The 18,937-nt window shown below is 34.3% G+C and overlaps 1 protein-coding gene across 3 annotated transcripts in view; it reads left to right on the top strand.

The window, feature by feature from the left end:
* The window catches only part of GABRG2 (gamma-aminobutyric acid type A receptor subunit gamma2), a 107,275-nt gene that overhangs the window by 36,542 nt on the left and 51,796 nt on the right, over nt 1-18,937 (top strand). For all 3 annotated transcript variants that reach the window (XM_072824256.1, XM_072824255.1, XM_072824253.1), the window contains exons 5-6: nt 639-721; nt 3,504-3,641. In XM_072824256.1, coding sequence (XP_072680357.1) covers nt 639-721; nt 3,504-3,641 — 221 coding nt within the window. The remainder of the gene's footprint in view (nt 1-638; nt 722-3,503; nt 3,642-18,937) is intronic.

Here is an 18,937-nt window from a genome sequence, read left to right as displayed (position 1 = left end):
TAAGATTTTATTTATTTATTCATGAGAGACACAGACACAGAGAGAGGCAGAGACACAGGCAGAGGGAGAAGCAGGCTCCATGCAGGGAGCCCGACGTGGGACTCAATCCTGCTGGGTCTCCAGGATCAGGCCCTAGGCTGTAGACGGCGCTAAAACGCTTAGCCACCGGGGCTGCCCACATATAGTAATTTAAATCTAACAGCTAACAAGTACTTACACACAGAATGTTCTGCTTTAATTAGCAGATAAGATCTGAGAATTTATCAGCATTCATTTACATGCAAACAGTAAATAGGCTTAAGTTCTTAAAACTGTTAAGTTAAATATATTCAACCAAGCAATTTCATGCATGCAATTAATTTGCCAAAAAAATTACATGATCATAAATTTTGGAAAAAATAGGGTTGATGTCATTAAGATCCTATTGGTTTATCTGTGAAAATGGTCTACATTAAGTCTTAAGTAATTTCCTCCTGGACTTGGTGTGTTTCTTCAGGGAGAATCACCTTGTGTTATCAATAAGAATATGAGATGTATTCTCAAGGAGCAAAGATGAATAGTCATTAAAAATTGAACTAGTGTACATTCTTAAAACTGTCTAAGTGATTTCTATTTATGTTCCATATCTTTCTATTTAGGTTGACAATTGATGCAGAGTGCCAATTGCAATTGCACAATTTTCCAATGGATGAACATTCCTGCCCCTTGGAGTTCTCCAGCTGTAAGTAATCTCATTTTGTATTCTGTATTCTGTATCCTCTCAGCAACAGTTTTCTAATTGCAATGCCAACTAATTGAGAGACTCATACAGAATACAGAATTAAGCATTTTTGTTGACTTTGAAGATTTTGACAGTTAATTTCATCACAATACCAGTTTATCCCTATTAGAGTGATTCCTGCAAAAAAAGAATCTATTTTATCAGAAATTACAAGTAGGTTGCACTGGTGTATAAACTTTTAATAAATTCGTAGTGGTTGTCTGGAGGCATTTTTCAAGGAGGATTGCAAAGCCAGGCCTAGCCACAATGGAAAGGTATAATGGTAGATTTTATATCCTTATTCTCTGCCCCCATCCCACCCCCACCCCACCCCCAGCCTCTGTTGGTGCAGAAGAGAGTAGCAAAATATTTGCTACTTATTTTCTTCCTTACACATCAGGAAGTACATAGATTCAACAGTATCATTTGCTTGTTTAAATTTCAGTATTAGTTTCAATTTCAGTACTCTGTTAAAAATAGCAAAATTGAAAATTACCTTCTTCATCTGGAGGTCAAGCAATATCTAGTTATTTACTGGTGAGTAAAAGACTAATATTTGGTGTCTTATGGGTCTAGTTCAAATCTCAACTCCATCAAATAAACTTGAACAAATTACTAAATCTTGCAGTGAGTCCACATTCTCAGGTACCCGGTAGAGATTATGAGACCTGGCTTACCACAATATTGTTTTGTTGTAATATTTGTAAAATGCTTGGTATGCTACCTCACATATGATAAGATTCAGTAAAAAGCTCTATTATTTTTATTAGTTATTATTATTATTAGTATTCTTATTATTATTATCAGATAATAGCCTATATAGCAAGATGATCCATGATAACTGACATGCAAATTAAGCTTTAGTAACCATAGATATTTCCTGCCTGAACCAAAACCAACCTTCAGTTTCCCCTAGATATTTGCTTCACTATTTGTTTAACATCCATGTTAGGTTGCTCATTTCTCCTTATTTGTGGTCTGCCAACTATGCATACTAGGCAGAATGAAAAACTAATTATGCATTTTAAGTTTATATTTCTATAAATAGAATTTCCCCAGCAGGAAGTGACAGAGACTCATAAGAGCCAAGTAAATCATGATAACTATACTTTCAAAAAAAAAAAAAAATCAATGACGAGAGAAGGAGTCATCTGTTCATCATTATATAAATTCCAGAATGAACTAGAGGAAAAATATCACTGTATATCATGTTTTACTTTATCCAAGAATGGAATTTTTTTTTTCAAGAATGGAATATTTTAAATAAAATCTTCCCCAACCTTTAGGATTTGAGACTTCTATTAATTTCCAATTGGAACTGTTCCTCTTCTGAGTCAGCTAAAATTTAAGAACTGGTGATTTCTGTGTCTTTAGGTCACTGATGGACAACTGTCTTCTGAACCCAAACATAACTTAATGATACTTACGGCTATCAAAAAAGTGAAATCACAAACGTTCTTCAGGAAGTTCCCTAACATCATTCTTTTTCTCAATTTTCAGCACATCCTGCCTCCCTACTCCTGCTCCATGCCAATATGGGGATCATGCATTCTCTTCTCTTTCATCTTAATTAATAAACACATAAAACACAACTACTTGGACCAAACAGAAAGAAAAGGAACACACGTAGGGATTTTATTCCAAGTGGTCAATCAGTCTCTATAATTAAGATTTAGGTTTATATAGCATTATTAGTATATAGTTTAAATGATGTCTAGTTTTGTCTGTCTATCTAGCTAGCTAGCTAGCTATCATCTATTTTTACCTGAGTTTATTTTATTTTTTTAAGATTTTATTTTCAGCAATCTCCCCAACGTGGGGCTTGAACTTAAAACTGAAAGATCAAGAGTTGCATGCTTTACTGATTGAGCCAGCCAAACACCCATACTTGAGTTTATTCTACAATTAACTCATTAATGTTTACCCATTCAACAAATATGCATTGACCATCAGTTTCATGAAATAAGTACTACCATCATCCCCATAAAGAAACAAATAGTTTAGGGGATAAAATGAAGAAACCTGTCTAGGGTATTATGGCTAGTAAATGTTACTGATAATCACTACATCATCAGTACAATATCTCTTTCACAAAGGGTTTCTGTTCTTTTGTCTGAACATGATTGACTTCTTCAGAATCTACATAGTGTTCATTGGTATCTTTCCCTTGGCATTTCTACTTACTACTTTTAATTGTAGTAAGTAGAATTTCTATGTATATTAAAATGAAGTCCCAAAAAATTGAGAGAGAGAGAGAATAAGGTAAACAGTTGAGGTTATTTTTCTCAGTCATCTTCCACTCCAAGGTCATGCCCTGGAGAGGCACTTGAGTCTGCTCTTCTATTTTCTGCTTCTGCATGACTCTCAACACTTTGCCCTGTTGACTACCCTTCATCATGAAACAATAGCTTGCATATGTACTATTATATACAGGCTACTTTTTATATCTTACCCTAGACAATGTAAAGTATGCATATAGTATACATGAAACCATGTATAGTATACCTTTTATGTGAATTAAATGACTTTCAAGGGTAATCATGACCTCATAGTTTTTAAACAATGGTAGGATAAGATGTCATTGCGTTTATTTCCTCTATTGTGATGTTCCTTTAGTTCAGGATCTTTTAGTTTATCACTCCATCTCTCTCACACCTACCTTAGGTCTTGTTCATGGAAGGTGGTTGTTACATATGTTCATTTATAAATAATTTTAAATGTGTCCTTTCCCATCTCATGGCAGATGGCTATCCACGTGAAGAAATTGTCTACCAATGGAAGCGTAGTTCTGTGGAAGTGGGTGACACAAGATCTTGGAGGCTTTATCAATTTTCATTTGTTGGACTGAGAAATACTACTGAAGTAGTGAAGACAACTTCTGGTAAGATGCACTTGAATTTTAAATGACCCTTTCCAGAGTTAAAATTCTGGTATATATATAATATATGTATTATATATATAAAATTCAGAAGGCTTTTCAGTACCTGCCTACAAATGATATGCAGAAAATTAAAATTAAATGAAGTGCTTTAATTTACCAGGGAAAATTATAATTGATATTCTAGCATAATAGATATATATAAATGGATTCTATCAATTTGAAGCAAAATTGATAAAAATGGACTTAGCTAATTATTTGTGTAATTTCTTTAAGCAAAAATGAGTAGCCATTATTTTAAGAGCAGAAAATATTTATTAGGTGTAGGTGTAATGTTTCTTTTAGGAAATAGGTTTCATTGTATATTGAAATGGCATTTAAGCAATCACACAGGGAAAATTAACTTTCTACAAATGCAGAAATGTGATCATAATGGATATGGATTGATGGTCCATTCAGTAATTTAATATTTTGAACTGGCTATATCATGTTTATGGGACAGGCCTGGTTTCAAATCCCAACTCTATCAGTTATCAACTATAGATATTGAGAAAATTATTGAATTTCTCAGGAATTAATTCTCCCAGATGTCTAATGTGGACAAAAAACCCATATCTATCATACTATGTGTATGAGGGGAAAAAAAAAAGGAAAATGCTTAGATTGATACCTGGCACTTAGTAGGCATTCAATAAATAGTTTTTACTAATGTTATTCTCAGATGCACATGGGACCTAATGTGCTCATGACTTCAGATTTTTATTTTTTTTTATTTTTTATTTTTATTTTTTTAAATTTTTTTTAATTTTTTTTTATTTATTTATGATAGTCACAGAGAGAGAGAGAGAGACAGAGAGAGAGAGGCAGAGACACAGGCAGAGGGAGAAGCAGGCTCCATGCACCGGGAGCCCGATGTGGGATTCGATCCCAGGTCTCCAGGATCGCACCCTGGGCCAAAGGCAGGCGCCAAACCGCTGCGCCACCCAGGGATCCCCGACTTCAGATTTTTAAAGAGAAGCTAAAAGTTTTTATTTTTGTATCAAATATCATGATTTTTAATGGTATTAATTAAATTGGTTTAAAAACCCATGTAGGGGCAGCCCCGGTGGCGCAGCCGCCTGCAGCCCAGGGTGTGATCCTGGAGACCCTGGATCGAGTCCTATATGATGCCTGCTTCTCCCTCTGCCTGTGTCTCTGCCTCTCTCTCTCTCTCTCTCTGTCTCTCTGAATAAATTAAAAAAAAAATCTAAAAACCCATGTGGTATGTCAACATATTTCCAGACTTGATCTGTCTCATGGGTGGCCAGTATAAATCCTCTATAAAACTCTCCATACAGATTATTCCAGCTACTCCTTTAAAATTATGTGAGTTTAATTATGTCCTAGTTTCAAATATAAACATTGTGTTCTCAGCTTACTATCAAGACATGTATTTTGATAATGTATTTCTGTGAGTTGAACTGTTTTCTGTTGATTTATTTGAGCATACCTGATTTTTTTTCCTCGAAATTCATAGGACATATTTTTGTGTTGACTAATTTAGAATAAGGCCTTGGTCTACTGTACATAGAAAAGCAAATTAAGGATCTACACAAAAATAGAAATCAAGATTATACCTTCATAACCATCATCCTTGAAATTAAAGAGCTATCTGTTTTTAACACTGGTATCGACAGTATTTGAAGATTTCTCCAACTCTCTAAATTTGCAAAAAGAATATAAAAGAAGGTCAAAGAAATGCTTGAGTATATTTTTGAAAAGTGGCCTTCTGTTCCCTTATTCACTGCAAATCCTGAACATCAAGTACTAGAACAGTCTTTTATTTGGTCCCCAAAAAAGATTCAGGATTGCCTTAGAACTGGTTTTCCATCTGTGAAAGGAAGAACATGTGTAAAAATAATCTCTAAGTTTGCATGCTTCCAGAATGAGAAATTGGGCATTAAATTGTGTTGTATATTCATATTTCTGTAATTATTCCAGCACCCTAAAAACAGAACCCAAAAATTGATGACTAGCAGGTATTTTTAGTCATTTGAGCTCAAAGGGGCAATAAAACCAAATGGTAGTGAAGGAAGGGTTGGCTGTATATCACAGGGCCTAACATCATTCCCTCCCTAATAATTCATCCTGAGAATTATCTAGAGTATTTACTGTCTATTAAAATAGTGATATTTCCTGAAGAAAATGATCTAACTTAAAGCATGGCAAGAAAAATTAGCAAGGTGTCACAAAGCTATTATTCTTCCTATGGAAATCAAAGCAAAACTACATTGATATCAGATCTGATACTGAATGGCATCATTTAACTGATTGTATCAACCCTTTGTGAATTTTAATGTGGTGGTTAGCCTCCCTATTGGTCTTCTTATCTACTCCCTGCTCTTGATGGCTTGTGTTTTGTGTGCAGTCCATTTTAATTGTGAAAAGAAAGGACTGAATGGAAACTTAACACCAGTGCTGAGAGGCAATTTGATTCTTGTGATAGTTGATTTTATGACCTTTTGTTTGATTTCTAATGCCATTCTTACCTTCAAAGCAGAACTCTATAAATGGTTAATACCTATTAGGAAGTTATAAAAACAACTTTCTTGGGAAATGATCAAAAGATCAAATTCATACTCCTTTTAAATCTTAGCCATTAGTACAGTGTGATTTTCTCCTAGACTTACAGTAAATGTATATCCTTTTAAAAAGCCTTCATCAAAACTGAGTGAGGATATTGCCAAAAATCTGACCTCACTTACTGCAGGGATTTCCAAGCTTCATTCATTTAAGTCCAACTCTCATGTTTTTGTTGTATCCAAGTGGTAACTGTACCATTGGTTCCTTATATTAGACCATAATTGGAAAAGCAGAAGCATCTGACACAATAAAAGTTGATACAAAAATATAATGAAAAGCTGGGGCAGCCTTAGTGGCTCAGCGGTTTAGCGCTGCCTTTAGTCCAGGGCCTGATCCTGGAGACCCAGGATTGAGTCCCACGTCGGGCTCCCCGCACGGAGCCTGCTTCTCCCTCTGCCTGTCTCTCTCTCTCTCATGAATAAATAAATAAAAATCTTTAAAAATATATATAATGAAAAGCAAACAAATGTTCTTGAATTTAAAGTGCATATACTTGTGTTCTGCATATTGAGTATACTGAAAAAGAGAGAAAAAAAGGTATTAGAGAAATGAGAAAGTGCAGCTGGCACCAAAACAAAACATTTCATTGATGTAAACAGTAGAGTAGAAGGATCATTTCACAGAAAAGAATCTTCTCACCATGTAATTCAATGCTATTTGACAATCTTTGCATCCACTACCTGAACCATCTTGCTTTTCACCAGTCATATCCATATCCTATTTGAGGAAAAAACATTGCATTGGTGGTAGATTGATGATAAGACTTGAAGAACATTCATCATCAATATATCAAAACAGATTCTGGATCCATGATTTCTCTGTCAAGCCATCATGGCTTTATAGTTGCTCTACATCTGGGAATAGCACCATCATTGTCCCAGTGAGCCAGTCATGAACACTCAGAGTCATGCCTCTACCTCCCACCTCTAATGAATCACAAAGGCACTTATGCCTCTGAAGCGTCTTGTGTAACTGTCCTCTTTTCACTTGCCATCACCACTGTCCTAATTCAGGATTTTATCTGTTCTCATCTGGACTGTGTTGGTAGCCTGTTAAGATTATGTCCCTGTTGTCATTCTCTCTCTCTCTCTCTTCCACAGTCTGCTTTTTACACATTAATCATAAAGGCTAGCACTTACTGAGCACTAACTACACACACTGTAGCAAACCTTTTATCTAAATAACCTACTTGAGTTCTTATAACCGTGGTGCTACTTACTACACATCCATACCCAAGGTATCACTGCGGATAAGGAAATGGACTTCTAGAAGCTCATTTACTGAGGGGATGAGTTACAAAAGTTGAGCTGTAAGTTCACATGGCTTGCTCCTAGACTAGTGCTCTTAATTATTACACTGTTTTATTCCCACTGTGGCCCAGTAGGTTTTCTAGAAACACAGCTTTCACCATGTCTCGAGAATTTAGGTCAATTAAACATGAGCTATTGTTCCTAATATGCAAGCATCTGATCTCAGGAACTTTCCAGTTTTGTTTTCTATAATTTCCCACCTTGTGACAGAACTAATCCATCTGTTTTCCTGAATATAATGAGCCAATCCAACACACAAACTGAATCTTAGTCTTTCTCTTCTAAATGGCTTCTCGATTCATCCCTACCTTCTTTATAACTTTAAGGCTTAAAAGCACAGCACCTCTTCAATGAGGCCTTTACTTAGCTTACCACCAAGACAATTTGGAGCAATTTTTAAATTATATGTACTCTTGGAGTCAGGCAGCTCAAGTTTGAATATTGGCTTCTATAAATTACTTAATATATCTAAGCTCAATATCACCAGTATTACAGAGTTCCTCCGAGGATTAAGTAAGATATTCCATTCAAAATGATTAAAATTTTGTCTGGCATATAGAAAGGACTCTGCAGTTAGAAGGAATTATTATTAGTAATTATTATCATCCTTATTTCATTAATTCTCCCTCACAGCATTTTCACTCACCTTACAAAAATATAGTTCCTGCCTCATGTTGCTTAGGCATTTTTTATTTACCCTTTTATTCCTCCTCATTCCAATAAATCACAAATTTCACAACAAAAGCCTTGTTTTAATCCTATTTGTATCCATGATATTAGGATGGTGGGTTGCTTAGAGTTGTTGATTAGTAGCAATTGTAGATTGCTTGTGGCAATTTATTTACAAAACTGTAAAATTTCTCTCAATTTAATAAGCAATGTAGAATTTTATTATGTTTATTCCCATTACTCATTATTTACTCTCAAGTAGAAGACTGTTCTTTCAATCACATTGCCATTGCCAGGTCACCAGACTATCTACACAATTTTAGTATCAAGCAGAATTTTGTTCCTTCATGTTCTCATACTGAATTGTGGGCAAGAAAAGTGGGTGAATAAGTTTTATAGGGGTACCTATGATCCAAATGCCATAATCCTGAAACAAAAAAAAATATCATATTCTTCCTTTGTTAGAATACCATTAAGCTTCCATATTTCCTTTAGGAGTGCAAATATCAGTATTTCATGAAATAGCCTCCTATGTTTTTGGTAGGCCCATGAACATTAAATATTATTTGCTTTACTTTGTCATTAACTCAACTTTTTTGGCTAGGATTCCATGTGCCAGTTATATTTCCCCAATTTCTATCATAAGAAATACATAAATATTAAAATAAAGAATCCACATACCACAAATTTACTTTACTTTCTGACAGTACCAGGAAGACTGCAGTATTAGAAATATCCACAGCTCTCTGGATAAAGTCCATGTTCATTGCTTGATTTCTGATATACTTATAATTTACCCTCTAGCTTTAAATCTTGCCCATGGTTCTGCCACCACACCCTTAACCTCTGGATAGGTTTCCTACTTCCTATCTTTGTATCCTATATTCCTTCTTTGATATCAAACTCAACTCCAACCTTCTGTACATATATCAGTGTATATGTACTGGTCAAATAACTCTCCAAATAGAAAAAATAGCTCCCACCTTCCAGGCTGTGTTTTAATTTAGATGTTTTTGGCAAATCAGACATTTTAAAACTTTACTCCTCATGGAAGTCAGCTATTTTAGGAAAAAGAAAAGGGAAAATGAAAAAATAGATACAAGTTAACAGTATTTTTTTTTTTTTTAACCAAAGAGGTTGAAACAAAAAATTTAAGAAATGTAGGTGTTAGGAGAGAAATAAACAATTGCCCATTCATCCCACAGTCCTCCCGTGACTTTGGAGTCAGTATGTTGTGAGCTTAGTCAATAATAAACTTTCAAAATACCTGAAGCAATGCCATGTCTTAAAATAAATCAATGTTGAAAAATTCACAATAATTTATTTTTATTTTATTTTTAAGCTCAAATTAAAAAAAAAACTAAGTTTAAAAAAAAAAAACAAAAAAAAACTAAGTTTGGTTTCAAGATAGAAAAATGTATGAATAGAGAGAGCTGAGCCAGGAGTAGCCATGGGGAAGTCATTTGTCTTCTCTGGGATGAAAGTCCCTTGTTTATAAAATGAATGCATTTGTCTAGATGCATCTTTGAAGTCCTTGTTCTGAGACCTATCCAGAACCTCTGATGTAACCACAGTTACACTGTGGATGTCCTAATGTAGGAGCGACTTTGTTTATAAATTAATGTTTTCTTTCATCAAATTTTCGATGTTTTCAAAGCAAGTCAAATGCAAAAACAAACTCCTTTAGATTTTTAATCCCACTCATGTATTTATTTTTAGTGATATATGATGTTATATATAATGTTAATCCAAAATTTTATGTGTTACTTTCTTTCAATTGTAATACTGGAAAGAATATATATATATATATATATTCATTATATATATATAGTCACTATATATATATTCATTATATATATTCATATATATTCAATATATATATGAACACATATATATAGCCTTATATATATTCACAATATATATATTACCATATATATATATATATATATATATATATATATATATATAACCTTTAAAAATCCCATGGCAGAATTTTAAATTCCAAGGTTGTTCTGACATTACCTCATGCGGGATATAGGGCTTGAGAGAAAGTTTCCATACAGAAGTCATATGTAATCTAAGGAAAGTTGTTTGGCTTCAAGGTGACACACTTTGTTTCTGCTTTATTCCATTGACAAAAATGTATGTTCCCATGGAGCTAAAATGAGGCTGGGAAATGTAGCTCAGTTGTGTGCTCAGAAGGGACAGTGGGTTTTATGGCTTTCTAGCATCTGTGCAACATGCATGATCTCATTTTATTTCTCACAACAAGCCTTTGAGAAATACATTCTTTTGCTATTTGATAGATGAAGCAACTAAAGTTTAGAGGGGCTAAGTAATTTGTTCAAGGATAGTCAGTAAAATAGAGATATTTAGCTAGATACTAAATTTTTACTCCATTGCCTTTAATAAACGTAATAGGTAAAGAAATGAATTAGTTAAAGGAAAACGTTGATTCTTAAGCTTGATAAAACAGGTAATATTATACAACACAATGAAGTAAAATCACTTAATACATGCATCACCCCATACATGCATCAACAAAATGTTAACCTGTAGGAATAGCAATTATATTTATGTATAGTAATAACAACAAGTGAGAAACAATTTAGCAATGATATCATTTCATTTTTTTTGAAAACATATTTATTGCCTGTGAGATAATACTATTCACTAGCTAAGTGGACCTATTGGCCACCATCTCATTAAGAAACTGTCAGATCTGGTGCATTTGTATAAATTTATTCCTCACACAAAACTCTCATCAGAAAGAAAACATAATAAAAGGTTTTCATGACTATTTACAGTAATTTTGGAGATTAATACCTTGTTTTGACAGTCGATCACAGCCAACCAGGTCAAGACATTAATTTTTATCCAAGTCTTTGGTGTTTCCTAATTCAATTGAAAATCCTATTTTGCAATATTTAAAAGACACATTCATCCGCATGACTGATATGACTAATTGAGCCTTCCTGTTGAGCTGCTGCCCCAAATAAATGTAAAACACTAAATAATTTTTAAATATGAAAATGTGAGATAATAGAGACTAAGTTGACAGACATCATGCTCTACACATAAACTCATTGAGGGTTCCTTTCACTCTGTTTGATGCAATTGAATAATTTCTTCATCTTATTTTTGCATTTTCAGAAAATAATGCTCTTCAGCGTGGCAGATATGTAAATTTAAGCTTGTCAAAAAGACTGAAAAGGGAAGCAAACAGCAATGAGGAAAATTATTATTATTATTATTATTATTATTATTATTATTATTATTATTTTATTCTTTAACTTTTTTTTCCCCCAAAAGGAAGTTATTAGGAAGGTCATAGCACATTGCAGTGCATATCAGCCCAGAAAAGAGTTTGTTCTTTCTGGGTATACTAGCTGGGGCTGACTAGAATTTCTTAACCATTCTTACCTGTGTCTCATGTAATATAACTCATTTAGAAAATCAAGAACAGGTGTACCTGGGTGGATCAGTTGGTTAAGCATCTGCCTTCAGCTCAGGCCCTGATCCCAGGGGTCCTGGGCTTGAGCCCCACATTAGGCTCCCTGCTTCTCTCTCTGCCTGTCCCCCTGCTCATGCTCTCTTTCTTTCAAATAAATAAATAAAAGGCAAGAACAACTAGTGTTACCAATCCATTCTTGAAGGGCAGAAATAGGTCAGAAAAGCCCAAGGAAAAGAGAACTGACAAATATGTTAAACACTTAATTATTTTTTTATTTTTATATATGGATATCTCTGCTATTTAAGAAATTGACTGCTTCCCATTAAATATCAGTCCTATCATAAATGTTAGTTTTTCATATTCATCTACCAATTTATCTATCCCTGAATTAACTTGTCCATGCTATGCATCATCTCTCAGAATAATGGCAAAAAGGAAACACTAAAAAATATCATTACAGTTGTTCTCCCAACACCATCACAAACTTAATTGTTTTGCCCATAAATGCTTCTCTGTCAGCTCTATATAAACACTGAAGTACAATAATTAAGTGACATTTCCAAGAAGATGAAATCTTCAGTTTAGGCAACTGAGTTTACTGGGATAGTTTCCAAACATGATTTCTGGTATGCTTATGCTCACATGACTTACAGCGCTATGAACCTTGATTTTAATTGCTAAGTGGTGAAGAGCTATGTAACATAAAAGACAGTGGGTAATTTATGAGCTGTGTAATAGCTCCTTGTTGAAGAGACAATTCAATCATGGTTATAAATTATAACCACCTAATGATTACACTTTCTTAGCTGTGATTTCTTATTATCAGTATCAATGACTGAGAGTGAAAATAGATTGATAGAAAAATAAAATTTTAGGGCTAAAAGAAGTAAATAAATAAAATAAAATTTTAGGGCTAAATCTTGAAAATCAACCCCAATTGTACTTATAGAGAAATTACTCCAAAGAGGTAAAGTCAATGTTTGTAACTAGGTAGGCACTTGTCCAACTCTAGCATAGAACATGGGTCATTAGACATGGATGAGTTCAATTTTATTTTAGTCAATATTGAACAATTAAAAATTTCCACATGAAAATCTTATTAGAGATCTTTACATCTTAAACATATGGGTTTTCATTCACATTTGAAAATGATTGGGTATAGGGATCCCTGGGTGGCGCAGCGGTTTAGCGCCTGCCTTTGGCCCAGGGCTCCATCCTGGAGACCCGGGATCGAATCCCACGTCAGGCTCCAGGTGCATGGAGCCTGTTTCTCCCTCTGCCTGTGTCTCTGCCTCTCTCTCTCGCTGTGTGACTATCATAAATGAATAAAAATTTTAAAAAATTGAAAATGATTGGGTATAGCTGAATTATGACATTTCTGAAGAGGTGAGGCCCATAGTCTCCAGTTTACCAAAGTCTCTACCACTTCCTGTTATATTTTGGGGGCTCTATGTCTTTCTTTGTAATTACGGTTTCCTTATTTTGAAAAACTACACATCTATATCTTTATGGAAAATTGGGGGAAATGAAAGATAACTCCCAAATGAGAGCACATAGTATGCATGGAAATGAATACTTTTTTGTTGTTGTTGTTGTTGTTTTACTTTTAAATAGGAAAAAAAAAAAGGAATGTGAAAATTATTACTCACCAAGTTTTGCTTGAAAATAGAGAGTTGCAGAGAAGTGCCAGAACCTGGCCAACCTATATTTCATTTGCTTTTTTACATTCTACAATTTGGGTTTGTCATAAATATGTAGCATATGCAGGGCCAATCAATTTTAAGTTTATTCAGTTTATCTCCATGATCCACTTTCATGGAAGATGGATTTTCAATAAACATAAAATTATGAAGTTATATATATGAACATCTGTGCATCTAGTCTTGTCTGCATTTGTCTTTTTCAGCTCACATCTAAGCAGGCAAAAGCTTGGTTGCAACTTTCTGCACATTACTGATTAGCACTCTTGCTTAGCCAATTGACACTTTTTCCTGTTGTACTTTTCTGAAGACCGATACAATCATTGTCCTGCAATAAAGCTCTGCTCTTTATTTTCTTTGATGAAATGAGACTGCTGAATATAGAGCAAAAATTGATTCCTATTTAAGAGTTGCCTTTGTGGTTGTGCTACTATATAGTAGAATGACCTTGAGCAAGTCATATTTTCGTTTTGACTTCTGATTTCTTTGTCTCAAAAAAAAAAAAAAATCAGACAAGACTGAATTTGAAGCTCCTTTCACCTCTAAAATGCTGTGGTATATTTCCTGATATTTGGCAGTTTTGTTATAAAGCAAACTTATGGTGGGCATTTAGGTTTTCTATGTCCCCACAAATTCCAAACAGAAGCTTCCTCATATTTTCTTATTCTAAAAAATCTACAAATTAACAAATCCGTTTTATCTCTCATGTATAGAGAACTTTGGTGGTAATTGTGGGGGCAAGAGGCTCAGTGTTGCCATAGAGATGGTTGGTGAGTTAGTTAAGGTCTGAAAAAATGAATTTGGCATGGGAAAAATAGGCCCGTGGTGGGTGTGAGGAGTGAAGGTGGATGTTAACTGCATTTATTCTGAATGAGAAATTAGGAAAGGGCAAAGATAGGACAGTGTCTTTGACATGACGTTCAGAAACAAGAAAAAAGCAGGCACTTGGTATCCTTGAACTGAAAGAACACTTGCAATCAAGAATGCATAGTATAACCTCAATTTATTATTTTATTAATAGCTTAATTATATAAATTTGGCTGCTAGATAGTACTGAGAATTGGCACTCGATTAAAACAGTACTGATATACCACCTTTACAATAATAATATGATGTACTAGCATTTGTAAGTTCTTTATATATGAATCATCCATTTACTTTTCACAGTGTTTCTATATGATGCTCATTTTCCAGGTAAGATGGTCATGTACAACAAGTCTTATAGAAAAGTATTCAGAGAGGGTAAAGGCCTTGTCCATGATCATGGAACAAGTCACTAAACAGATACTCATGTTTCCTGACAGGCCCATTTTCTAATGCAGTGGTGACTCAAATACCAGGTTCTGAATTTGTGTTTGCAGAAAGACTTGCTCCTGTCCATATTTCTTTATCTAGTGTGTGATTTGTTTTCTCTTTATTGAGATGACATCTGTCTAGCTATCTATCTAGCTATCATCTGTCTATCTAGGGCTAGTTGCATACTATTATAGCAGAATCAGACTGCATTGGTCAGTTTAAACTAGACTATGCTATGGTAGCAAAGAGCCCTTAGATATCAGTGACTTAAAACTCAAAAAAAAAAAAAAATATTGCATTCTATGGCATGCTATTCTCATGGCTGAGGGAGAAATAGTAGAAGAATAAAATAATTTTTAAAGTTTCTGCTTTGACATTTGGTTCACATTCCATTTGTCAAAGGAAGTCTGTTGCCCATGGGTTGGGATTCATGCTTCTGTTACACAAAGGACCTCTGGGAAAGGCCTTTGTAGGGACGGGCTTGGTAGAAAGAGATACAAATCATTGGAATGCAAAAATTATAACCAAAATTTACCATTAGTAGAATCCTTTATGCTATACATGGCTCATCTACCTGACCATGTAAGTATATGTAGCTTGAGGTGACTTGTCAGGAACAATCACCACAATCACAAGGGAAAGGAATGATTTATTCTCACAGAAAACAGAAACCAGTCATTAAAATATCTCTGACTCTGAGAATTATCTTTAAAAGAGACTGTTTTGGGTCAAGCTTGCTGTCTCTGTCAATGACCTATAGCCATGATTTTCCATTTATGTAAAATTGGCTTCAGAAGAAGATGAAAAGATACAATATTAACATGAAAATGATTGTAGGGTGATAGGAACTGTCACATTTTATAAACATGGGCAAGATTTGCCCTGATATACTTCTGGGACAGCTTTATTAATTACATTGAAAAACAAATCTGTAAATATTGGTCCCGTACTAAATTAAATTTTACAGATATTAGGTAATGTAACTTCTAAGAAACAATAAACCAGGATCATCCTCTTGTCACTAGGAGGAAGTAATTGAACATGATTTAATAAAGAACGGCCACAAAATAATGAAAAGGTCAGGCTGTCTTGATTGCTGTTACTTTTTCATGAGGAAAAGAAAGTCCTTAATAGTGTCGTATAAGAAAAGAGTATAAATAGTTTCAAGTAAGATTTAAATCCTTTCTTTTATTTAATCATAACAATAAGCTATCATTTTAACCCTTTTCTCTATGAAACATTCTTAAAATTCTGTCCCTCTGTTTTATAGGTGAAATTTATGAAGTATGGTGGTACCAATAATTAAAGCATTTTTGCATGGCTAGTTATTAGTAGAATTAGAATTAATCAACAAGCATCTGTGTCCCCAATCTACTGTTCCCTCCTGGCCACTTACCTAAGACTATGCAAATATAAAAAGCAATTTTCATTTCATAGGCTGATGCTGAATTAGTGAGTAGTAGGAGATATTTTGGTCCTAAAGATCCACTACTATTAATCTATACACAGATAAGTAGTGTTGATAATGATGATGATAATTGATGATGATGAAAATGATGATGAGAATGTTAAAGTCAGCTTTTCTTGGACATTTTACATATGCCAGCAAGAGTGCCAAGTATTTTACAAGGTTTATTTATATAAACCTGCAACATCTTAGAAGGTATATTTTTATTTTCATGATCATATAGCTGGTAAGAAGCAGAGCCAGGATTCAAACCTGTGCTCTGAGACTGGACGATAATATTTTTGTTGGGTATTATTTGTATGAAATAGTGATTTCCTTTTCATTAAGGAAAAAGGCTGTCCACATGAACATATTTGTGTGTGTGTGTATGTGTTTAAGTGTGTGTAATTTGTGTGTGTGTGTATGTGTTTAAGTGTGTTCACTACAAAGAACACAAATGTGTTCAAGGTACTTCATGCCACTGGCATACTGCACAATGTAATATGTTGTGCTGTTTAAGTAAATGCTACAATTTACAGTGTTGATAACTGGACAGGTATGTTAGAGTCAGTTTTCTTTTACAAAGATAAGAATGAGGAAGTAACAGAAGCATCTTGAACAAGGCTAGTTAAAATGCTTTCTATCACTGGAAGTATTATCTATCACTAAAAACTCTGGATAACATTACATGTGTACTATATTAGTAAGACATGACCTATAGTAAAATTTGAAAGGAAAGAATACTTGGCCAGGGGTGAGATGAGCTGGCCTTAAGTCCTAGCTGACCTTATTAATAAGTGTATACATCTGGGAAAGTCATTTAATCTCTTGGAACTCACTTTATCTGTAAAATGGAAGAATTGCAATTGCCCTACCAGAGTTGCTATGAGTATCTGAAAATGCTTAGGAAATTGTGAATAGCTTTGGACATAGATGACAATGTGATCATAATGTAATTGTGTTTTCCCTTCTTTCTCATTCCTTTTCCTTAACCCTTGAAATTAATACACACACACACACACACGCACATACACATGATGTATATATATTTACATAATGTATACATATACATGAAGATTTCAGGCATATTTAATGACTCTGAGAAAAGAAAAATGACTTATAATTGATTGAAAGTTCATAAAAGATAGTGATTGATGCAGTGATTCATTTCTGCTTGTTTTGTAACCTTACATTTAGACTAAAAAAGGAGAAGAAAGCTGAAATTTGTCCAAAAAGGGCAGATGTGTGTGTGGGAGTACTCTTTTAATAGCTGTCCTATAAAGTGACTTTGGAAGGATTTGGGAAAGAGATATTAAATTGACTTGTTGATTGACCATGACCAGCTTGGGGTCTCATACACACACACACACACACACACACACACACACACACACATGCTTGCTAGATGTGTCAGAGGAATTCATTATTTTCCATTCCACACTACTAACAATATTCAATGCTGCAGTTATGTAACAAAGACAAAAACATGCAAGTCAAAGAGATCATAGACTTACCTAGTCAAGGGCCCTTATTTTCCAGATTAAAAAAAAAAAAAAAAAAAAAAAGCCCAGGGAAGTGAAATGGCTAGTGTTAGCTCTTCTAACTAGTTTCACAGTAAATGAAGCATTTTAAAAATTGATTTCCAGATTTCATTACAACAGACCTCTCTCAAGCCTCTCTTAAGTTCTGTAAGTCAAGAGTTTACACACAGGTCCATTCCCTTACATCAGATATTGAGGTAAAATAAAATGAAGAAAAAATGAAAATGAAGAGGGAAAGAATGCCTGAGTTAACCTGATGAGCTATTTCTACTTTTAGGTTGGCTAGAAGATGTTGCATTCAGTGCTAAGGAATAAGTCACGTGTGGCTTAGCATTGCTAATAGTGGCTGTAACTATACATTATTAGTTGGAATATCATGGAGTGGTGACAGAAAAATTAGAATAAGAATCTGAAAACCCAGGTTCCACTCTCAGGCCTGCTTCTAACTTGCTGCATTACTGTGATCAAATCCTTTTATCCTTTTGTGCTTCAGTTTCTGACAGTAAGATGTGCGTAGCATTATCAGGAGTCCTTTCTCAGATTGGTGTGGGGAGAATCAAATGAGATAAAGGATGTGGAAATGCTTTATAACATGTTGGGAGTACAGCCCATATTCAAAGCATTATTGCCATTATTTAACAATTACGGCTAAGGCTCCCTCTAGATCTGAAATTCCAAAGTTATGCCTTGAAGGTAAGGCTTAAAAGTATATATATCTCCCTGCCAGTAAGGAAACCAAAACATTTAAAAAAAAAGAAAAAAAAAAGAATCATTGATCTAAGCTCCAGATGGAGCAAGTCTGGGAGTGTGACTCAAGTTCCTGCCTCTCACTCTTGGGTCCCCGTGATCACATTTTGTCATCAGGATTTAATGAGGATGACAAGCTGATCAAAATTAAGGGTATTATTAAAGCAACACAAAAGATGAAATTCTGATTTTTTTTTGTACTCTTGAGGGGAAACTGCTATTAAAAGATTAAGGCTAAATGTAGAAATGAAAGGGTAATGAAAGTTATACTCAGTAAAGACACAGGAAAAAGGAGTTTGGATGTTCTCTATGATTAATGTATTTCCACCTAAAGTCAGTAAGAGACCTGCAGCAATTGACAATCTTGGAGTTGCTGGGGGTTTGTGAGATTGCTGAGTGGGCTAAATTCCATGCTTTCACTTTTCTAGGGATGAAAAGTTAAACTTTTAGATGAGGAATATAGGGTGGGAAACATTTTAAAATTAAGGTTCACGTAGTAATTTAGAAACATGT

The sequence above is a fragment of the Canis lupus genome, chromosome 4, assembly GCF_048164855.1.
Source record: "Canis lupus baileyi chromosome 4, mCanLup2.hap1, whole genome shotgun sequence".
Taxonomy (NCBI): domain Eukaryota; kingdom Metazoa; phylum Chordata; class Mammalia; order Carnivora; family Canidae; genus Canis; species Canis lupus.
Note: the sequence above shows the minus strand (reverse complement) of the source record. Positions and strands in the feature narration are given on the sequence as shown.